The 25,338-nt window shown below is 35.1% G+C and overlaps 1 protein-coding gene across 10 annotated transcripts in view; it reads right to left on the reverse strand.

Annotated features, from left to right (window-relative positions):
- The window catches only part of NFIB (nuclear factor I B), a 465,213-nt gene that overhangs the window by 75,028 nt on the left and 364,847 nt on the right, over positions 1-25,338 (reverse strand). For all 10 annotated transcript variants that reach the window (XM_037850907.1, XM_037850904.1, XM_037850903.1 and 7 more), the window contains one exon: positions 13,263-13,316. In XM_037850907.1, coding sequence (XP_037706835.1) covers positions 13,263-13,316 — 54 coding nt within the window. The remainder of the gene's footprint in view (positions 1-13,262; positions 13,317-25,338) is intronic.

Raw genomic sequence — 25,338 nt, forward strand, 5'->3', positions numbered from 1 at the left:
AATCTAACTACACTAGTCTTATAGCTACGTAAGATACATAAATCTCCATGATTCTGGCAAGAAGTTGTCTTTCGTTCTCAGTTTTCGTGTGGTTATAAAAAGTTTTTACATTCTACATATCTTCAACTGCTTGTGAGAAGCTGAACTAGAAGTTAAGCCAGAAGTGTAGACTTTATATTGGATAGCCAATGATAATTATTTTGCTGTGTACCTGAAAAGAACTAGCTTTTAAATCTCACTACTTCCAATCAAAATTCTAGCAGAAATTGACATATGATGCTAAAAACTATATGAAAAGTCAAAAGATCTAAAGTAAAATAATTCTTAAAATCTTATCACAAAGGCTTCTCTTTCTTCTTACAATAATGAAGAAAATACTCTTGTGTTGGCAAAAGACAGATGTATAGATTAATGAGATGAACCAGAAACAAATACATACATAGATGACTATTGATATTTGATAAAAATAGTTAAGCAAGTTAATGGAGAAAGGAAAGTATTTTAAACAATTGGTGCTGAATAACTGGATATGCATATACTTAAAAAAAATGAACAACCATTCTTACCTCACACCATGTGTCATCTAGCCATGTGATGGAATACTACTCAGCAATAGTAAGGGACATAAGGTACTGACACATGCAACCACAGGGCTAAGTCTCAAAATCATTATGCTAATGAATGAAGCCAGACCAAAAAAAAAAAAAAAAAGAACACACACTGTATAATACCATTTACTGTATGTAAAAGTCTAGAAAAAGTGAACTAATTTATCATGAAAGAAAGCAGATCAGAGGTTATTTGAGGATGGGAATCCAGAAAGGGATGGATTACAAAGCAGCCAGAGGAAACATGTAGGACTGATGGAAATGCTCAGTCTTGACTGTGGTGACAGTTTTGTGGGTATAAACAAATGTCAAAACTCATTTAGTTGTACACTTTATATGATATGAAATTCACTGTATGCCAATTTTACCTCAATAACATTGTAAGAAAAAAATCTCACCTCCTTGAGCAAGTGATCTCTAAACAGTCATATCCAAATTTTCAGAAAGTAATAATATTTCCACATCACAAAAAGAATCACAAGTGAATCAGAAGTCATTTGGGGCAATCAGGAAAAATTCTGAAGATACTTAATTACTGCAAGGTCTGTATTTTTGTAATTTCTAGAAAGCTATCTTACAAGGCTCCTCATTCTTGATAGTGTAAACTCTAGCAACATTATAGTACAATGGAGTAGTTTAAAAAAAAAAACAGCAAAATAACAGCAAATAGAAGTTCTCTACAATTCATCAGATTGGGAAAAGAAAAGAAACTCAATCCAAGTGAGACTAGTGTACTGAACAGTAATTATAATAGAGCACTACAATTCTCAGTCTGATACTTTCCTGCAAAATCATCACCCAATCGTGCTATGCACATTAGGAATTCATAAAGTCCCCTAAACAGTCATGTCTGGGGTGTAGACTACTTAGAGGGTAGAAATATTTTTGCTAAAACACCTGCTTTTTTTTCCTACCTTTGGTCAGATTCTGAATATGAATCTACAGTTTATTTAGACTATTGTTTATCTAAGCCTCCATTCCATAAATTTTAATTTCATCAATGTTGTCTACTTAATGATTAAATATTTGCTGAATAACAATATTGAGAACACAATTAGCAACATTGAAATATATATATATATATTTAAAGAGGAAGTACAGATTCTATATAGGTAACAGAATAAGAATTTCTTAAAAAAAAAATCCATGAAACTACACTACACAAACAGGAAACCCTAAGTTAAACTATGGACTATAATTAATAGCTCAATTACAAAAATGTGCTATCAATGGCAACAAATGTTCCACACCAATGCAAGGTGCTGCTGGTGGGGTGGTATATGGGAATCCTGTATGTTATGCATGATTGTTCTATAAATCCACAGCTTCTCTAATTACATATGTTTGCTGAATATTGTCTCTGGCCAGGCATTGCCTGAGATTTAGTTTTACAAAACAAAGAATACAATCCTTACTTCAATGTGTTCAGAATCCACTAAGGGAAACAGACAAGGAGTGGTAAAGCAATGCAATAAGTGCTACTGTAAAACAGTACAAAGGGTCTAGAGACGCTCCCAGAGGAGGGGACAAGGGATACAGGCATTCCAGGTAGAGAAGAAACACAAGCAAAGGCACAACATGAGGCACATGGCTAAGACTAAAGCTAAATGCAAGGTCTGTGTGGGCAGCAGAAGGGTAAGCAGGGGCCAAATCATGAAGTCTTATTATATGCCATGCTAAGGATTTAAACTTTCATCTAGAGTGGGGTTCTTAGGAAGGGGGCACAAAATAATAAGATTTGAACATTCCAGAGATCACTGCTGGACTGTAATGGTTGTATTTGCTGGATTAAAAACCAAGGTGAAAATCTCAGCTAAAGAAATTAGGATATTATTAAAATAATCCAAGTGATCTTGCTTAAAAGGACAAAGTATAAATTTTTAAAAAATAGTAAAAAAATAACTTTTCAAAAAATGATTCAGCTTTGCAATAAGTGTCTTTTTTAAAAAATATTTTGCCTTCCTTGTATTAATTATTAAAGTGGCCTCATCTCTGCTCCCACTCCTCTAAGTGCTCTCTTCAGAAAGCTCAGATACCACCCTTCTTCAAGTGTCATTTACAGCACATATTAAGCATAAAATAGGAGAAATTTAACCTTTTATTATGTCCTGATGGAAACTATCATCTTTTATCCTTTGCTTACTTATTTAGAAAACAGTGATCTGTTTAGAGAGCAATTCAATTTAGAAAATGACTAAAACCCAAAGTACTGAATTTGGAAACTAAAAATCTTTTTAAAAATCTGTGGATCTGTTCTGTGTATGGAGAGGAAAAAAGGAATATCTCTAATAAGATCAAGAATAAAGAATATTTCAGTGCATACAGGAGTCTGGTCCTAAAACAAAACAAAACAAAACAAAATAAAAGGGTGCAATTTCCTTGAAAAGCAACATACAGGTCAAAGATCCAAGATCTGCAGCAACTAAAACCTTATTTTCCCCTTAAATTCTTCTACAGTCAATGAGATGATTATGTAAAAGCCAGTAAGCGTCAAACTACCACACAAAACTACTTGCTTAAATTATTTGATACCGGAAACTCTTTTGTAGTTAGAGAAACAAAAAAGAAGAAATAAGATTTGAGGGAGAGATTTGCCTAATATTTTTAAATCACACTCTTCAAGCCTATGAAGTAGAGACAGACTGAAACTGTGGGAGATACACACACACATATGCCTACATAATATTTTATTTTGCTTGCTATATATTCTATAGAATTGAACCCTCTTTCCAAGCATGATGCTCTAATAGGCATCTGGGAGTCCACATGCTGCCTCTGAACAGGAAAATAGGTATTATAAGCTTAGTTTCTGCAAACTTCAGTGATTTGAATGAGTCTGGAGCAAGTCCACTGAATCTCTGACACAGAACAATTCCAGTTTTCCAGTTGTATGGAAGAAAATGCTTTGCATTATTAACATGTAGCTTCATGCTGCAAAGGAAGACCTTGTAAATATGGAGAAAGCAAAGCAATCACACTGAGAGGAAACTCCAAATGTAGGAGGTCATTGTAAAGAGACCCTGAGATACCTGGGTGAAAGGCCAATCACTAAACCTAGGAATATTTATGATTCTGACCCTCCCACTGAGGAATTTAGATATTCAACAAAGAAGGAAGAATATCTTATAGCAATGTCTTCTAAAATTTTATCAATTACAACCTATTTATGTGTAGGTGTATCAAAAATTTTCTGGAACTAGGGGCAGTATAAATTAAGTGCCTACATCAATATATTAAAAATTCATTTGAATTCTATGTTACTCTTAGGACATTATTTCAGATACCATGAAACCCTGAAACACAGCTATAAAATTAAAAAAAAAAAAAAAAAGAAGCAAAAGCTTGAGTAACTAACTACAATGCAAGAGCTGGTCCTTTCTCCTACAGCATTGTAAGAGGAAAGTACTTACTATGTTTACATTACATTTGTGATTATGTACTAAGTCCATTCATGTGCTGTACAAAGGCAGAGCATGCAATGTTTAGGGAAAGATGAGGCAAAGGAAAAGATGGGGCTCTTGAGCTCTAGCAAATGCATTAACTTGAAGTGTAAAGAAGCCTCCTCCTTCATCAGTGCTGTAACCCCGTGGCCTCAGACAGTCCCACAAGCTCATTCCTATTGAGACATTGGACCTCATGCATCTCCTCCTTCGTCTCCTCACCTTCTGCCCACTACCTCATCTCCCAGTAGCTACAGCCATTACAACTGTCTCCAGGGACTCAAGTGCAGCACCCACTATGAGTACTGGGAGATCCAGCTTTGGTGCTGCTAAAGCATCTCAGCACAAAGAGTCCTCATTTCTTTCTCTTCATGGCAGTGCAAACCCTGAAGGCTTAGGAAGAGTACAGACAAGGACAAACTTTTTCATTTTATCAAAAGGCAATGTATCATAATAAATTGTCCTATTTATTGAGGGGGGTGGATGGGAGGAGAAAAGCACAAATAATGTAGTGGGATGTCTATTGTCTTAAGGTTCTGACCCATGGGAATAAAAAAAGTTTTAACCTACATTTGCCAATAACTAATTGGAACTTGGGGCAAGTCACTTAACTTCTTTGCCCTGTTTTACATGAGCAAAGTGGAGAAGCTGGACTAGCCATATATGAGCACTTACATCTGATACTTTCTTGAGTAATGTTTCCAAGAGAGTTTTCAAGCAAAAAAAATAAAATACAATAAATAAAAATTGGACTATACAAGTAAATTAATAATTTTTAAAGAATTTACTGTACACTGTGGGGATAGATATGTGTAAAGAAAAGTTTATAATATAAAGCAGCAATCATAAAGGAAGCAGAGATGTCCAACTCTGCCTGAGACAGCCAGGTAACATGCATGGAATAGTTTGGACAAAGAAGGATGAACGGGAGTTTGTTAAATGATTATGGCAGTCTGGGCAGAGGAAAGAACATATCTTACAGAACAAGGGAAAGGACTCTAGAGAATCTGGTATCTGATATCAAACAGCATCTAAAGTCATGACCTAGAATATGAGCATAAAAGTAGTGAGCCATCAGAGGCTATAAAGCAAGTTGGGTTTGTGTTTTGTAAAGTGAATTCATATATAGGAAACAATGGGGAGAGGATAGAGGTAATTAAAAGGTTTGCACATGATTTCACATAAGAAATAGTGTCTATAGCCCAAATAAGAGTAATGGGAACTGGGAGGTGGACATGGGTTAAAGAGTGCTTTAAGAGTAGAATATGAATGAATACGTGGAGGATAAATGAGAAAGCAGATTCCTGAGAAAGAACACTTGAGCTATTCTAAACAAGAATGTTTGGGTAGATCTGGTGGCCCCAAGATATCTTACACAAGAACAAAACAAACAAAACAAAAAACAAGTCTGTTCGGCAGAAAGGAAAATGAATTTAATTTTGGAAATGTTAAATTTGAATTACTCCAAACTGTTTTCCACAGAGGCTGCACCATTTTACATTCCCACCAACATTATCATAGGACCCAGCCATTCTACTTCTAGGTATGTATCCTAAAGAATGGAAAGCAGGGACTTAGACAGATTTTTGTACACCGATGTTCACTGCAGCATTGTTCATAACAGCCAAAAGGTGGAAGCAACCCAAGTGTCCATTGACAGATGAATGGATAAACAAAATGTGGTGCAGTCACACAATGGAATATTATTCATCTATAAAAAGAAATGAGGTGCTGACACATGCTACCATACGGATGAACCTTGACAACATCATGTTGAGTGAAATAAGCTGGACACAAAAGGACAAATATTGTATGATTTCTTTTATATGAAATACTTAGAAAAAGCAAATTCATAGAGACAGAAAGCAGAATAGTGGCTACCAGGGGTGGGGAGAGGAGGAAAAGGGAGTTATTATGAAATGAGTATGAGTTCTGAGTTGGGATAACGAAAATAGTCTGAAAATAAATAGTAGTGAACATCACACAATACTGTCAATGTTCTCAAACTCAAAGAACTGTTCACTTAAAATGGTTAGTAATTTTATGTCATGTGTATTTTATTACAGTTAAAAATAAATAAAAAAAAATTTTAAAATTGAATTATACATGGGTTATCTAGGGAGCATGTCCAAAGAGTAGTTGGATGCCTGGGTCTGAAACATGAGATTAGAAATCTGCTCCAAAGGTATATTTTTGGGAATAATTTTAAATGATTATACTTAAAAATCACAGGGGGCACTGAGAACATAAACCAGACCAAGGGCAAAAATCCAATTAAGAAGAGGGAAGAAGCCACCAAAAGTGACTGAAATAAAAAAGATAGGTTCCTGTATTGCCAGGAAAAGGTTTCATTTTCAAGAGCAAGTCAAGTTTCAAGCCAATTGCATCAGATAAAATGCTCAAAAATATGGAAGCAGGAATAGAATGGAAAGGAGCCACTATACTCAGTCCTTAAAGAAGTCACACATTTAATGATCATTTCAGTGGGGACAGAATTTCAGTTGCAGGAGAAGCCAAGACATAATTTCAGAGTCTTTCATGTCAAGTCATGAAAAAGAAGAGACAGATGGCATGCTTAGTTGAACGGGGTTGTACGAATGAGGGGCAAAAAGTGCAGTTCTTTAAAAACAAGAAATAAGTTGCTAAGAAGGAATCAATAGAATAAGGGAGCTGTGTGGAGAGAGCCAGGCAGAGTAAGGGACAGAGAAAAACTTCAGTGGAGGCAGAAAAGTGGAGGCTTCAAAGAGAAGAAACACTATGGAAAGGCAAATGGGAAAATATTTATACAATGTTAATACAAGGGCCTGAGAGATAAATTCTTGCCAGGAGGAAAAAAAAAAAATCTCTTAAGATACATTTGTATTCTTTCTCATTTCAGAATTTAAAAACTATGTAACAAAATGTCATTCCACCTCTGCCTTTAATGCCAAATGGCTCTGAACAAAATTTGCTATCTAAAATTTACAATTCTATTCCACTGAGAGAGTTCAAAACATCTATTTCTTCTGCCTCTTTTATGTAATCTCTAACATTCTATTCTTACGCATCTTAACTTGCCCTGTGCTTCTGTCTATGTCATCTTAAGTCTTTAGAAGAGTGCATTATAAAAATTTGACACAATTCTATTCGGTTCCACATGAAATGATACTTCCTGCAGGAAGCCTTCTTGATCAACCCAGCTGTGAGAGAAAATAGGATGAAAACATGCTTCACTTTTATCCAACCCTTGCTACTTGCCAGGTATCCTCTTCCATCTGATCTCCCCAAATGGTGCGGATATAACTGACTGCAATGAGTTTCAGAGAAGTTGACTGACTGGCTCATGTCCTCAGGGCCTTCATGCTCATGGTAAAAGGGGAAGCTGTGATTCAGGGGAAAAATGTCATTCCAGAGTTCAAGCTGTCTCCACTCCACTCCCTACAATGGTGGGAAACAGTATTTAATTCCCGTGGCACTTGAGTTTTGGCACTAAATAAGATTTAGTCTTTATATAAATACATAATACGTATTTCTTGAAGAAACACTTGGAGATAGCAAGGTTCATGTGTGATTCACTTTAAAAAATCTTCTATAGCATCTGGCATAGTGACATGCACGCAATAGATGCGCAATAAGTATCTGTTGGTGGATAAATTCACCAACTAACAGCCCTTTTGGGTTATTTTTGTTCTTGATGTGGAATGGCTCATATTCCCAACTTCCCAAAGGCATGTGGCTGTCTCTTCTCCACATTTTGAGCAGACCGAACCTACACTCCATCTCCTGAAGTGTAATATCTAATTCTGAACTCAGCAAAGAGTGAGCACTCAACATTATTTGTTACTTAATAGAACAAATAATTGCAGTGATATGGGGGAAAAAAAAAACCTCCTCTCATTACCTTCCAGGATATTCCTAAAATGTCCCGTCCCCCCCCCCCAAATTAAATACTGCAAGTAATCAGGCTGGAACTATTGTAGGGGCTGGGCACAGTGCCAACTGCTATATAGATTCAACCTTGAGGAGTGGGTTGTACACAAGTACTCATAAAGTGGCCTGTAAAAATAAATAGCTGAGGAATATGTGGCCTTCTGTTTTTTAACAGTAATTCACAAACAAACCACTTCCCTCATCCTCTCCTCCTTTACTTGGAATCCTATCCTAAATTTGAACAGTTTAGAACTTTACTGAATGTGATGTCTTTAAAAACTTAAGAGAATAAAGAAGAAAGGTGTTCTGAAATAAAATCTGTTAACAAAAAATTCCTTTAACTTTTGTATTGACTTGCACAGACCTCATTCTCAAATTACTTAAAAGCTTTACCTATGACATCAGGTCTTACCACCGTTAATCAATCCTTTTAGTGTCTCTCTCTATTTTTATGAATGAAGAACCTGTTTATAATCTGCTACATATTGTCTAATGCTGAAGGTTAAAATTACTTCTAAGTATCATGAAATAATGCATTTTTTTTGCCATTAAGAAGTCTTGACTCTGGTACAGCAAATGAGGATATGAGAAGGAATGGATGAGGGACTTATTGAGGAATGAAAGAGCTATGACAAAAATATCAGAGTGAATTTTCTCTTTTCTTGAACTTTGAACACAATATTCTAAGATGAAGCATGCTCTATGAAGTCCTGTAGGGCCTATGTAAATTTATCTGCTTTCATATCCAAATAGCAAAGAAAACATTTTATTATTTCTGTCACTGGTAGAGGGTAAGTTTGTCCCATTCTACATTTTGAGAAAAGAAAGTGAAAAGTCAAGCAAATATGGGGTCTTGGTGATCCCACAGAGGGTAACTAAGCAGCAGATGCTGAACTAGTATTATTGATGATTATTTGATTGGTTTTTATTAGTTCCACAACACCCCTCTGATGGCATCAATTTCAGTAACTGGAAAATAGGGCTGGGAGAGATCAATCTCAAAATTTTTATGATTTGAAGAATTTCTTAAGTTCATAGCAAACATGGTGCTATGGTTAATAGACAGTTCCTGTTTAATTTGCTCAATTATATATTCAGTCCCATCTTTTTACCAGAGAGCACATAAGATGTTTTACTTAAGGTATGCCCAACATATTGTTCTAATGGTTGCTAGAGGTTTTCCCAGACCACATACAAAATTGAACACACAAAATAGAATAGGCACCCTATAAAATTTGCAGAAAAAAAAAAAAAAAAAAGAAAAGTGGGATGTCAGGCCAAGTGAGTCCAAGAAAGCTCTGACTAATGATACCTGGAATGCTTCATAGATTACATCATAATATTTGCAAAAAGTGTCATGGTCTCCTCTTTAAGCCCCAGGATTCAGTGTTTGTTTGTTAAATCTCTAACGAGAAAGAGCTCCTGACAAAACTACAGTCTTCCTGAACTCTAAACTAGGCTTCAGCTTGGAATTGACTTAGACACAGAAATACAACTTCTAGATTGCCTTGGTTTTCCTTGGATGCCACCCATTCCAGCATTGGGGAAGTGACTGAGATTGGGAAAGCTAAAAGATCATAGCCCAAGGAATGTAGAGATACAAAATAACAGAGGAAATCAAAGCTAATATCAAAAGTTTACAATCTAATCACATACTTTGTAGAAGTGCCAATGGAGTTTTTAATTATTGGAAATACAACTGGATTTGAGTAGAAGTCCCTGTATTGGTGGTTTGTCTTTCTTTGGTCCTCAAGAGTTGTTTGCTATGGTTGGGAGAGGACTCATGTAGCTCTATTGCTTAGAAGGGATTTATTTGATATTCATAAATAACTGAATATAAATATAGAACTTTTGGCTCCATCATAAATGAAGAAAATGTACATCATTTTAAAATAACATGGACTTCTTGACTAAAATAATGATCGCAAGTCCTTGGGCAACATCAGGGCCCACGTAAGACTTTGAGAGGAACTTAGCTCTGAAAAGACTATGGTATCCACACCTATCACCTAACTAAAAATAAAAACAAAATAAATAGTATAAGGAAATGTCATAAAGATGACTTAAATGCTTTAAAAGTAACAAATAACATTAAAAAGACTACTAAATGCTTTTAAACATAACAAATATCAAATACCCTTCCATTCAAATATGCATTGAGTTTGTTTGCTTGTGCTTAGTTTGCTCACTAAATACTAATCCCAATCAAGAAACCAGACTTAAAAACTGAAATCCTATCTGTAGATATCCATAGTACAATTGAAGTGCTTTAGAGTCACCCTTTATAAGTTCTTCTGAATCAGCAAGGAAATAATCTCCAAGTCAGACAGTCCTGTCTGATGCTGGAAAAAAGCCAGGCCAGAGGGGGTGTTTAGTTTGTGCACAGACACACGCATCTGCATTTATAGGAAGATTGGATGGGATTCCATATTCAAGTCAACAGTGGGGAACAGATTTCAAAAAGCCTCTCTCTCCAAAAGGACTTGAATTTTTGCCATCTCTTCCCAAGCTGTTAGGAAATAAACACAGACGTAGATGGTAGCAATTTCAATGGGTTGCACATCCCCCAGCAGAAGACTACCAGTGATAGGAAAGTGTTGGGAATCGAGGTAATCTCTTCCGAAGTTGAACTTCTCCTTGTTATAACAATACAAGCAGTAAGGTGATTTGATTGTTTTGTTGCTTGTGCCAGTAAATTGCATTCCACATAAACGGATGGTGCCATCTCATGATACAGAAACAACTTTAGAGATTACATATTTCATGATACAGAGATGAAAAGAGCCCCCTAAATAGGGTAAATTATGCTCTAAAGTACCAAAAATGCTTGCACTTATGAAAGAGCTTTTAATAGTAAGTACAATTTATTCCAATTGACTGAAAAACAAAACCCTTAATAATTTCTGATTTTCCACATTTAAAATTAGAACAAATTCTATATTCCTAGTGGCTTGATTTATTTTGAGGCATTAGAGAACAAACTCTGTGGTCTTGCATTCATCAATCAGAATTCCTTAATAAGCTCTATGGTTAAGTCCATAATATAATGATATACAAAACATATAGAAATGATGGAAAGCTTCTGAATCATCAAAGAAACTTCTAATTATATTCAAACTAATCTTGATATTGTGTGTATTTGATCCTATTCTAACTCTGAAAAACTGATAATCCATTTATAATTCACATATATACAATTTTCAACTAATCATATTATTTAGTGATATACAACACCCCCATTTCATGACATAATGCTCAAAATAGGTTTAATTTCCCAGGAATATTTAGAATGAAAAAAATATTAGAGGGATTTTATCCTGCAAGTTTCTTTTTGTTTTCAATATTTTATGCAAACAGATAATTTAAGAGATGATACACATAAAGTAGCAAAAGAAAAATTTAACCAAGCTTCTTGACAAATATTGAAAAATAAATTCTGATGTTACACAACTATTCAAAGATTCTTCACTCAGCTCAAGTAGAGAACATTTTTAGGTGAGCATAATTCCTTTCTGTACATGCTCAGAAATGCATTTCAAACAATGACAGCTTTATTAATTTCAAATCAAGCTGTCATTCAAATGCAAATAACATATCCTTTGTTTAGTCTTACTTACAATACTTATCAACTCTTTTTTACTGAAGTTTTTCCACCAACACCACCCCACCTTTGTAAAATGAGTGAGGGAGCATTTTAAAAATATTTGGAAACAATTCACTTTTGGCCATCATGTTAGCACAGAGAAAATATTACTCAACTAAAAAGGAAGAAATATTTATAAAGAAAAAGATTTATAGGTTAATGAAATTTTCTCAACTGCAGAAAATTTCTGACAAAGTTTATCATATTCTAAATATTTGTTTTTTTTTTTAAAGGTAACTATCATGATTCTAGTCTCCCATCAAACTGGGAGTTACACATACAATTGCTCAGTATTTTTATGTTTTGCTATCAATTTGTAGCAATATTAAATGCTTTTATGAAAAAATAAAGAGAAATCAACTAAGTGTGCATTTTCAAATCTATTTGATTAGAAGTTTCTATCTTTGAAATACAGACTATTTTTGTCAAACAATATGATTTTGTACAATACAAAATAAATTAATATGTAGTTGGAAAAGATATTTTTTCTAATGCAAAAATAAAGGACAATACATGGGCATGAATGAGAACAAAAAATATATTCTGTTTTGATTTTGCACTTTTACTTGTACTACTTGCTATATCTTTCCTACATCATTTTAAAACCAGACTGACCTTGTTTTATCTTGTAATTGTGGGGTTCTTTAGGCATTTCAATTTCACATTAGCTAAGCATTAAGATAAGGAAGATGAAACAATTAAGGACCAAAAAGTCTGTCTGAGAACACTTTTATTATTATTATTTAGAAACATTTTGGTTTGTTTTCAATTTAAAAAACAGAAGAGATTTTGGGGGGTGGCAGGGAGAATGTCTGATTGGTTTGGTTTTGTGTTTGTTTTGTTTTCTCTTTGTTATTTTAATCCTAGAGCACTCTTTAGCCAAAGTCATGGATATAATTAAAATTCTCATGATAATGAAATATCAGAAATTCTTCACTGTTCAAGTTTTATCTCATGAGAATAGATATTTCTCTTAAATCAAAAGCAAAATCAATACATTCAGATTTTGGAGCAACAAAACTATGAACACAGCCAAGTTAGTAAACCCCATTTTTCAGATCTGGAACAACTTCTGAAAATAAAAAGGTATTTGGCATACATTATGCTAAAGGAAAAGTCCTACTTTCATTATTTCCTGATTCTAAGTATCCAACAAAAAGCTTGGAATGAAAACTCTTTTGCAAAAATCCTTCACTGAAAACATAACCCATCACACCGCCCCCTCCTTTACAGTAATGAGAGTTGATAAACTATAATAAGAGTACAGAAAAACTTACTTTTTCTTTTGCATTTTAAAAGAAAGCTTAAAAACGTTTTTTGGGTTTTTGTTTTTTGTTTTTTTTATTTGTTTGTTTTGTTTGACTTTTCCGACAGCAATGAGTTTTAGCACCTAAAAGATGCACATCCAAAATACATGCATATTTGTTTTCAAAGAAACAACCAATAAAAATCAAAAGACTGGTGATTAGGTAAATACTGATGACACAAATATAGAAGTATTTGCTACTGCAAAGGGCCTAAATAGAATCACATCTTGTCCCGATCATACCTGCCTGCCAGAACGAAATAGGCAGCTAACCAATTACAGTGTGTTTATCTATACAGTGGTACCTTTGTTCTCCAACAATGTCAGATTGCAAACGTCCTGGAACACATATTTACCTGGAGGATTCTTGGCAGGATCATTGTGGCTTGGACTTCCTGATTGTCCAGAATCTGCAAAGAAATCACGGAAAATGTTTTCTTTTTAATTTGTTTTGAAAGAATTTCATAATCCTCAGAAGGCCTTAAAAAAAAAAATTAAGGTGCAACAATGCAGTTGAGTGTTTAAATAAAGTATACTTTCCCAAGCCTCTCGATGGCAATACTTTTATTTGTCAAACTAAATGAGTGTCTATGCATACTTCTATGTCAAAAACAAAATAAAACAAAACATAATAGTGGTCTATAATAGCCTTGGGATAAAGCAAGGCTTTTTTTGAAACAAAGAGCCTGGCTGCAAAGCCACTAAAGGTGATTTGAAGGTTGGATAAATATTAAGGACTGTCAGTAGGTAATATGACATAAAGCAGATACATTACCTAAAAATGCAATCTGAGTGTAATTAAACATGCTTTCAAAAAAACAGAAAATATATTTTTTATTTAACGAGTAAAATACATAGAAATGAGAGTTCACTTTTCCAGGATTTCACATGCATGCACACATATCCACTCGAATAATCCCCCAACCTACTGGATCCAGGCCCAGATTTATCTGTATCCCATAACAGCAATCGATTTGAAAACACCAAGAAGAGCACAAATTACTGGGTAGAAACCAACATGGCTTTGTGAAGAGTAAATTGTTGGATCAATTTAATTTCCATCTGTGATAGATGGATGGGCTTTGCAGTTAAGGAAGAAGAGATCAATGCAGTGTATCTGAACTTCTTATCCCACATTATTTCTCGTTAGTGCTTCAGAAAGGAATGTGGGGGCTATACTACTGTTAGGCAACATGCCTTTCCTGACTAATGTGACACTGTTGTGTTTTGCTCACTCCTCTTTCCTCAATGTCCCCTCTGCATTTATCTGTGTCATTTGCCCCATATTATTATACACTTACTTGCAGGTTGCTTTATAATCTTCATTTATTGGTTCTAGCATTTAAATTTTTGTCTCCCCAACTAAACTGCCTGCTTCTAAAGCAGAGGCAGAGATTCTGTCTACTTCTTTTGTGTCTTCTTCAGTATACAGTCCGTGACTGTGAGTGCACTAGGCTTTCAGTAAAAGCAGGAAGAGTGGGTGGCTCAGATTCAGACGACTTCTTTGATTGCCTAGAAAAGGCAATTTTGAACTTGATAGTGATTTCAACAAAACATGAGAGGTAAGGCACAGACGATGGCTCTGTCATGGAATGCCTTATACCGTAAAGTCTTTTCCCCAAAACCCTTCATTGTACTTGTGCCAAGAAAGGGATTTAGTCTTAGTTAAGCAGAAAAATTTTATGTTGGCTTTCTTAGCAGGTTATTCTGCTCTTCCAGGTAAGTAATTAACAAAGTGCATGTGCCTCCTATTAGACACAGGGCATACTTTTAGTTTCTTTCTGTACAAAACTTGGTTATTTATTTTGGCCATTTGTCACATGCCCACTAAGTAAATTTTGTGCTGAGATCAGAACTTTACCCCTTAATCCCATTTCTTCAATTGTCTTTTTCTTTTTGCCTTAAGACAGTTTTCAGAAAATCTTAGCAAAAATATTTAGTGATACTCCATTATCCTCCAATTTGTTTATGATTCTCCAAAATCGAAGTAAAGAAAGTGGGAAGGATTACTCGAGCCAAAACCTAGAGTCCCCTGCAAATATTCAAAGAAAGCCGAATATTTTCTAAATAGCTAATCTCCATGATTTCTTTTATTACTTTTCTTGGATTAAGGCAAGATTCAGTGATTTATTATTTAGGAGATCAACCTTTTTCTTTTTAAATTACAATAAAAAGTGGTACAATATTAGCCACTCTCGAGGCCTAATGTATGGTAGTTACATAAAAATGATAAATCCACTATTTTGCTACAGCCTCAGATATTTCCGCTTCGAGTTCCTCTGACAAATGTCCATCAGTATTTGGTCTACATTTCAGTTTAATTCCTCAAGTAAGTCTAACATTTTGGGGATTTCTTTTTACGCATCACATGCCCATTAACTAGGGACACTCTATGTTTTATTTTTCCACCTAACGCTACTTCACACTTTACGGAGATCCAGACATGCATCCTCCTAGGTGGCTAAAATCAACTTCATGTTGACACAATGAGAGTATGCTAAGATTGTCATCAGTAGACAAGTTGCTGCAGCAGCTTCATTTTGGGAATTGTAGACTGTACATGAGCCTGTACATGTGTAGTTATATCAATCTCCAAATGGTACCACACAACTCTTTCCCAACATCTAGTTGCTAAAATTTGGGTCCGGTAAAGAATTCAGGTCTCTTCTATTCCCAAGAGTATCCAGTTAGTACAATGGAAGCCCATGCTGTTATAACATCCACCTTGGGAAATCCTATTCTTTCCTGCAACAAAATTTTTCCCCATTTCCAACAAATTGTAGACCAACTTCTTCAAGTGAAAAAAATATACTTACTAAAAAACCACAAGCATTTGAGGGAAAGCTGAAATTGACCCAAAATTTGAGTCACATGCTTTTTAACATAACAATTCCACTTTCTAATATGATCTGGTGTTTACTGGCACACAACGGCAGGCTTTCCCTTATACAACAAAGCCGGTGCCCTCTCACAAAGGAAAGGAGCATACACAGCATCCCCAAAACATAGAAGTCGGCCCTCGGGACTGAACAACAGAACATTTACTTTTCAGACTGTAAATTCGAACACTATAATCTACTCTTAACTCTTATGCCACCTTTATATTGGTCGTTTAATTCCAACTGCTGGAAAAGGAAGTAACCAGGGAATCACAGTTGGCAGAGAAACCAGAAATGAATTGTTATTGTGGTTGACTTCAGAGAAGGAATTATTCAGACCACATCTAAAACCCTTCCAATTCACCACCTAGGTCAAATTACTCTATGGCCAAAGGTTTTATTCAACCACTTCCATCAGTCTGCTCAAGTCCTATTTGTGTGTGTGTGGTGTATGTGTGTGTGTGCACACTTAATGTGTTACAGTGAACCGTGGCTCTGGCCTTCACTAGTGAGTTGATCTTGTGCAAAATGACTTAATTCTTAGAGTCTTGGGATCCTGATTTTTAAAAGTGCAATAATATTATCCTCCTCAAAGAATCACTGCAAAGATTATATTTTACATGAAGCATCAAGCACTGGGCTAGACATCCCCCACATTCAATAATTTAAAGGAAGTATTAAGCATAGAGTCCACATTTAAAATGAATAATGTTTTAATGTGCTAACTCTCGGGAAGAAAGGAACAAGACTAAATTCTGTTCATCCCAGTGCAAGCATCTGAAAAATGTCTCTGGTGAGTAAATTGAACATGGATGAGTGTGTGGCCCCCTGAGAATTCCTGTGGTAAATACTTTAGTCCCACTGCCCCAAAGAGGGAGCAGGGCACTGACTCTCTAATGCTCACGGGACCTGTTGTGCTCAAAAGGCTGTAGACACTCACCAATTGATGAAAATCACCTTTTGGAAGACTCAAGTCTATGAGGAAAAAGGTAGGAAAGAATGGGGGTTGTGTGCTGCCCAGCGCACTGGGTCTTGAGTCTAGAAAGAAGATTTTGATGCAGTAGAGAAAAAAGGGAATGTCTTGAAGACAGCAAACCAAAACCAGCTCTCCCTCATTCCCTCCATATTTTATTTTCTCTTCCTTGGACTCAACCTATATTTTCTACATTTATGTGTTTATCTCTTTCTGACTGAACTGGACATAATAAAGAATTGAAATATGTTTTGTATTACATCATTAAGATCTCATGGTCTCTATTCTTTATTTTTTTAAAAGCGTGAATTAAACATATATTTCTTCTTCTAGGAAAAAATACCTAACGAAGCTACTTCTAAATTACTGCTTTTTAAACTCAATCAATTTCCCCTACCCCAGGTTAAAGACTCTCCAGGAGTAAGAATACATTCACACCACTGCATGACCTTGCCAACTTTTCTTCAATCCTACCCACTCTTTTATAAAAAACAGTCAATCTTCCATGGCTCTTCTAATATCTAACGTTTTCCTAAGGAGACATCAGGTTTCTCTATTAACACAATTTTATGGAAGACCTTGGGATACTTAAGTGATCTGAATGGTTTCTCCAAAGTTACATGGCAACTATTAAAATGTATGTTCTCTATAAGGGCCACACATCACTGCCTCTTGAATGACTATGTTGTAATCTTAAAAACAGGCAAAAATAATCTTTCAGTAAATTAAACATTTTTGGAAGCTTTACCTTCCCCCAATTTCTCTCTTCCTTCCCAACATTTACCAATACATTCAAAACCTCTTTCCAAAATTTAATTTTTTTTAGCTATTCTCTCTACCTAAGTTGTAAACAGTTATTATTATCATTGAACTCTATATACTAATTGATGCTTTAAAGAGAGAACAACTCTAAATTAAATTCAGGTTGGAGGGTCTCAGCCAAACAAAGGAAATTCTAATGTTTTACTGATGATCTGGTAGAAGTTCAATGAAATGTTTGTTAAACATATAAGATAATAAATGAATAATGGCTATTAAAAGCTTTTACTCCATAAATGCTTATTAATTTGCATTTAATTTACACTAGTGACCTTTAAAATGTTCTTTTAAAAAAGAAGAATGTGCACTCTATGCCTTCTAGAAACTCAGAGGCTGGCCAAAGAGACAGAAATATATGAATATAAAAAAACAATGTGCTCTGATAAGTGCTACAAATGGGTATATATCAAGAGGGAACAACTGATTCTTCATAGGAAAAGAGGGCAAGGGCATGACGTAGAGGACACCAGAGGGAGGTGATCCCAAGAATAGGGTCTTGTAAAATGACCTTATCTCACACCTCTCTGTTCTATATTCCACACTGTTACCAGGGTGATCTTCTTAGAACCTAAAAGTGATTAAACTACTTCCCTGCACAAATCCTTACATGTATTCTGAATACTCACAAGAAAAACTCCAAATGTCTTTGTATGCCATTCAAGGCCTCTTGATTTGTCCCCTACTAAAATCTGGGTTGCACCTCAGACTTTCAGTTCCCTGTGTGTCACCCACATTTTATGACTCTGAGTCTTTGCACACAGTGGTCTCCCTCTTTTCTTCCTGAAGTCCTCATGTTGAAGCCATTCCTTTTAGATTACGAACAACATGCAGGCAAGGATGCTGCCCTATTTAGCCTTACTGCCCAAGTCTTTAATACAGTGCCTGGCACATTTGGTTGAATAAGCCAACAAACAGAAAACAACCTGTCTATAAGCCACGAGAGTGCACAAAGAAGACTAGGCCTGCCCCTCCGTGCAGAAACATGCATTGGAAGTCAAAGAAACAAAACTTTCATAGCAAGGAAAGGGGACATACACACAATTCTCAGGGCTTGCTCTCCCAGTCCAATGCAAGGTTAGGTTTTGTTTCCCTTAATTCCTGAAGGAATATTTGGAAATGGGATCAGGTGGATAAGAGGAACTATTTTAAGACATAAATTAAGTTTTACTCTCTCCTACGATAGGAAGAGATGCTTGGTGGGGGATCTAGGAAGCAGACATAGTTTTCATACAGGGGCTGGTGTGTGTGTGGGGGGGGGGGTGTTGCAGCAAGGTATCTTTAATAACCTTTATATATAAAAGTTTGTCTTTCCACTCCTAGAGGAAACATACTCCAGGAACTCATTTTACTCTCTGACATCATGACTTGTATATCAATAGGAAAATCAAAGTTCAGAAGCACAGTTTTAATTTACAGTAACTTTGGTGCAAAAAAGGGACTGAGCAAGGTAACTTCTCAGGTCCCTTTGGGATCTACAATTTTATGATTCTCTAACAATATAGCTTTTATATCAAGGGATATCAGAAAAGTAAATGAAACCCACATTGTAACCTGTTAACCTACAGATAGCCTCTTGCTAGAACTAAAATTAGTCATCATGTGATAAAGGGCCCCTTTGTCATATTTCTTTTCCTTAAGCAGGTGAAGAAATAGCCCATTGTCAACTGAAGAATACCATGAGATTTTTTTTTTAAAAGGCTTAGAACAGTCTCCTTCTTTCTCTCCAAAACCTTATTAATTACCAACATACTAAAATAGAACACTTTTACAAATTAAATATATATAGCACACCAGAAAGAATCACTTAGGAAAGAGACAAATCAAGATGTAAGAAACAAATTAAAAATTTGAGGAATGGGATAGAAATGCATGTATTTTATAATAGGAAAAATATATATAAGACAAAAAAAAAAACAAAAAAAAACAAAAAAACTCTGGCTTTTTAAAGTGTTGAGGGAGAAAATTATATTTTTCTCCTTGGGCAAAACCTCCCTCTCCCTCTTCCACCCCTTCTGCCCCATATATTGCACCCCACTCTTGGCAGTTTACACACACCAGGACTGACTGCCTGGAACTCACAGCAAGTTAGCTTTACATAATACAATTTCAATTGTATAATTTGCCATTTTTTCTCCAGCACAGTTAAAATATTATATAGTTTGAATTTTAATGGAGGACTGCTTCATTAATTTGGGTGATACAAGACTATAGGTAACATTTTTTTCTTTTTCCTCTGATAAATTTTTATTAAAATAAAACACAGGAAGAACATGGGAAAACTGAGTAACTGCTTTCTTTGTCCTATAAGCATGTAAATGTGTGGGAAAATGGCCTCTCTCTCTCTTAAGTTCTCTGTGTATCTCTCTCTTTCTCTATTTATCACTCTCTCCTCTTCCAGTTTCCCTCTCTTCCTCTGACTTATTCTTTCTCTCTTTCTGTCTCTTTTCAATAGGACACTACATTATTTGGAGTCCACTTACTGCAAAACTTTGTAAACAAGCAATATATGGGAGTGTTAACACTATCACCTTGCAAACAAAGTCCCTGATAAATTTTTGGTGAATATGTACTCCTTCCTGTCAACACAGTTCTGATCAAGAAGAGAAATCAAACTTCTCAGAATACTTCTGGCATAACTAAAATAATATTTTGGACATCTACAAAATTTCAATCATGCTTTTTAAACTTTATTATTTCCCATCTGAAGACCCCTATTTTCAAGTGGGTAACATTGATTTTAAAATTTATATTTGACATAGCAAAACTTGTAGTTTTAAAGGAGGCTGCTATGGTGAGGGTCCTTACAGATAAAGTAATCTAACAAACAACAACAACAAAATGAAACGAGAGCAGATAAGCAATATATCCTCTAGTTCTCATCCTTACACATTCTACTAGCTCTATTATTAAACTTTTCTTTAAAGAGCTACTTTTTTGCTTAACAGGAGAGAATAGGTTCAAAGCATCATACTATATTGAGAACAAATCAAACCTGTTCGTGTCTGGAGACTATTGACCAGGAGAGACGCAAAACACCCCTGCACAAAAGGTGTTAAACCCGCCAACATCTCTAATCAAAGGGTTGCATTGCTTCATTGACTAGCAGCAAAAGCACCACAAATGAAAGCAGGGCTAATCGTATCTGACCTTTCTGCCCCAAGATTAAGTTCAATGACTCTACTGATCCAGGGATTGAATGAGCCAGAAGTCACAGTCAAGATCACCTGTACTTCTTGCGTTCCAAGCTGTTACCCTAAAGAATGCAAAACACCACACTCCACACTGGTCATTCATTGTCAAGATTGCTAACTTTCTACTCTGTGTTTTCAATTAGGAAAATAAAATGTGGTAATTAAATCAAGATTGTGTAATGTTTTTGATTTGTAATCTCATTTAAATTAATTAACTGACTCAATCCTTGTTTAGTTTTTAAACTGGCCTAGTTAAGAAAAAAGTCCCTAGAAGATAATCCAGTTTTCTATCTTTAAAAACAAGGCAAAGCAATCTGGCATATTATAAAAAAAAAAAATGTAACATACCAGAATGAAATAAATACAGAGGCATGGGTGTTAATGTAAAGGAAGGAGAGTTTCATGGCATGATTTGGGCTAAAAAAAAAAAAAATAGTTCTAGCACTAGAGAGAAATAAACCAAAACATTATTTATTGAAAACATTTCTTTTCCAATTTTATGAAGATTGCATGTTTGTTGGAAGCAAAACATTTCCAGCTGTATTTTAAGCTTTCTGAAGAGAGCTGTAAGATTTACATTCTTTCATAAATGCTGCCCATATCTCATAATATTAGATGAACACGCCGCTGCATACTTTAAGGAACAATTTGCCAATGCAGTTTGTCACATGAAAACAATGAAGTCCTTTCCCCAAACCGGGGCCAGATCCAGTAGGAAAAGATGAGATGAATGTTCCACCTTCCCCATCTGGGAGACATTGTGGATTTCAGCTATACTGTGTAATATAGTTTTGAGTTTTTTCTTGGAAACCAAGAAACCTGCATTTTATAGCAAGGTATGTAGTGCAAAGAGCATGTTGGTGAAATATGAATCTGGAAATGAAAAACATTGGACTCTAGAACATGAACATGAAGGCAAACTGAAAAATCAACGCAGAATTTCAACATGAACCAATGCAATGTTTGTGATTCCATTAGCCTCAAGTTTTCTTAAAAAAAAAAAAGGCATGGGAAAAATTAATTCTGTTTTATCTCCAATGTCCTAACCAGCACTTACTATACTCGCTAGCACAGTGACTTATATATCTGCTTTGTTTTGTCCTGGGGTCTTGATACATTATTCTAAATCCTTCACAAACTACATTCCTGTGTTCACATGGCCCCTTCTTGAAATGTCCTTTCAAGTATTTTCCCAAAACTTAATATAATTTTGTATATCTAGATTAAGACCAGCCTCAAAACTTTCTAATATTTCATTGGTAATCTTTCTTCTCAGTGAGCAGGACATGGTCTCTCCAAACTGCCTGGAAAATTAGAAATCCTGGGTTCCATTCAATAATGCCAACCACTTGCACTCTGACTCTAAGCAAACCACTTCATGCCAATCAGTTTTCATCTTGCCCAACCCCTTAAAGCTAGATAAGAAAAAACCAAAAATTTAGTTTTAGTCATTTACAAAGGGTTTAGAAATAAGAGAAATAAGAGGGAAAAAAAAAACTCTTTATGCAACTGTGAAAATATATACAAATATTTGTAAAGAAAGATAATATACATTCTTTAAATATACTTCAAGGTTTAATTGCTAACCCCCCCCCCCCCAAAAAAAAAACTCCACTTAGTCCTCCTCTGTTTTTACTCTGCGCTTCCTCATGCAAACACTGAGAACACAGGTAACTGAAGGACTGGGTTAGTGCTTAACTCTCCTGCAAGGCTGTAAAACCCATGAGGTTGAGATACGTTAGTTTTATTCATTGCCTAGCATAACTCCTGGCATATATGTAGATGCTTATTCAACATTTGTTGACTGAATAACCACTATTTTGCAGTGAACAAGACTGTGATGGCCTAAAACACTTTTTATCTTCCTCAAATTATAAATAACTTGGCAGTAATTCCAATCATAACTTTTCCTTTTTTTGGCTATCAACAAATATTCTATTTTTTAAGTGTCTGCAATCTCTCTGTAAATATAAATTTAGCAATAGATTCCTTCAATAACCAAAAAGCCATATTCTTATTGGTTTCATTCTGTGCTCATTTTGTCAAAGGCATGTGTTCCTAAAAATAGATTATTTTACTTGGACACAGATTTCTCCGTTATGTTAGCTGAAAAGATATTTTGCCAAATCATTAAAACATTTACATTTAAATCATTATATGTGCTTAGAGAAAAGAAAATTGGATAGATTTTTATATGCTATATTACATGTATTTAATTAAATAATTAGCCCATGTTTTATTAATAAACCATGGCTCATAAATCCATATGACAGGTTCATATAAAAATAAATGTATAATATTTAATCCAAAGGTGCACAATAATGAACAGAATAATAGAATAAGATGAAGAATAGCATACCTGCTACCCAGCTAAAGCAGATTTGTGTGTTGGGCATTCATTATCGCTTCAGCTTATAAAATAATTTTATCACGATATTGGAGGAAAAAAAATCAGAGAAATCACTTGATGAAAAAAGAAACTTGGTGATATGGAGGATAATGGTATTAAATGTCCTCAGAGTTCCTTGATAAGCAGCTCAAAGAACTTCTGTTCCCGTGTTTCAAGACAAAAGCCTATTTACCAGGAATAAAACTACTTGAATAATACATTGTGTGAACTACAGGTTTTAAAGGGATAAAATGAGGAAACAAATGAAGAGATAGTAACTTCCTCCTGAAAATTAAAACTGTGCATGAGAGAAAAATGCCTCAATTTTTACTGATAGAATAAAAACAAAAATTGGCTTAACAAACATAACTTTTCCTGTTTATTTTTTAAGAAGATTATTCTTATAAATGGAACAATATCCTTGAAAGAACTCTGAAAAGTCTACAACCCAAGAGAAATATGAAGATTTATTATAACTATATGGAACAATATTCTTTCAAACGGTGATTTTAAGAGAAAGGGTAAATATATACGTAATTTTAGCCAAGAAAAATAAAGAGCCTCTTATAGAAGCCTACCATGGAATCCACTACATGTTACTAGAGTTGTTTGGAAAATGAGAAGAAAATGATGAGCATGTCCATTCACTGTATCTATTTTGGAAGAAAGACTCAAGACTATAAGAGGACAGAGCTACGTATCATGCGCTCTGAATTCCTCCCATTTTGTTATTTTACTCAGTTCAACTTTAACAGAGATTCAAATGGACTCCTTATGATTCAAAAATCTCTAAGCTAATTCCAAAGAGTACAAAAAAGAAGTTTCTGCATAATGTCCTATCCATATGTCTAAACCCTGAATGGTATCAAACCTATGTAATATTATATATCAAATGCCTTCCAGATGTGACAACATTTTAACACAGAGCAACTTCAAGCTTTTTACTGCAGATTCATCTCCCATGCTCATAAAGATGATTTTCATTGCACATAACATTACACATGGCTAATGTTCAATTTTCCAAATTGATTATTATGCTGTCATTTCAAAACTGACATTACCTTCCAATAAAAAAAAATATGCTTCATATCTGATCTCCAAAAAATCACAAAAGAACCAAGAAACCACATTATTATTTCCAAGTTCTAGACAGTGCTTGATTACAAGGACAGCTGAAGTAAGTTTCCTTGTCCACTCTTAGTACCTCTGAAACATGGAAAAGGGGAGGGAGAGATTGTACATAATTCTTTGTCAGAGCTAATTGCCATAAGAACACTTGAGCCTGTCACCCATTGTTTCTGGTTTTAAAGATTTGTTCTAATTAGAGAAAATCAAATTCTTCCTGACATATACAATATGTTAAAATTTGGAAATTAACCAACAAGATTATTCATAGAGAATTTTCAAAAGCATCTAACAATAATGTAATAATGAAAAGACATAAATCAACCTAATGGGATGTGCCAGTTTGAATGTATTATGTCCCCCCAAATGCCATTATCTTTGTTGCAGTCTTGTGTGGGCAGACTTATTAGTGTTGATTAGATTGTAATTCTTTGATTGAGTGTTTCCATGGAGATGGGACCCACCCAACCGTAGGTGATAACTCTGATTAGATAATTTCCTTGGAGGTGTGGCCCTGCCCATTCAGTGTGGGTCTTGATTAGTTGACTAGAGCGCTGTATAAGCTCAGACAGAAGGAATGAGCTTGCTACAGCCAAGAGAGACACTTTGAAGAACACACAGGAGCTGAGAGAGGAGCTGCAGAGACATTTTGGAGATGGCCTTTGAAAGCAGACTTTTGCTCCGGAGAAGATAAGAGAGGACAAATGCCCCAAGAGCAACCAAGAGTGATATTTTTGAAGAAATGCAGCCTAGAAAGGATCGTACTGGGAGAAAGCCATTTTGAAACCAGAACTCTAGAGCAGTTGCCAGCCATGTGCCTTCCCAGCTAACAGGGGTTTTCCAGACACCACTGGCCATCCTCCAGTGAAGGTACCCAATTGCTGATGCATTACCTTGGACATTTTATGGCCTTAAGACTGTAACTTTGTAACCAAATAAACCCCCTTTATAAAATCTGATCCATTTCTGGTGTTTTGCAAAAAGGCAGCATTAGCAAACTGGAACATAGGATAAACTACATTTTCAGGTAGGATAAAAAAAAAAAAAAACTAACTT

Source organism: Choloepus didactylus, chromosome 10 (assembly GCF_015220235.1).
Source record: "Choloepus didactylus isolate mChoDid1 chromosome 10, mChoDid1.pri, whole genome shotgun sequence".
Taxonomy (NCBI): Eukaryota; Metazoa; Chordata; class Mammalia; order Pilosa; family Megalonychidae; genus Choloepus; species Choloepus didactylus.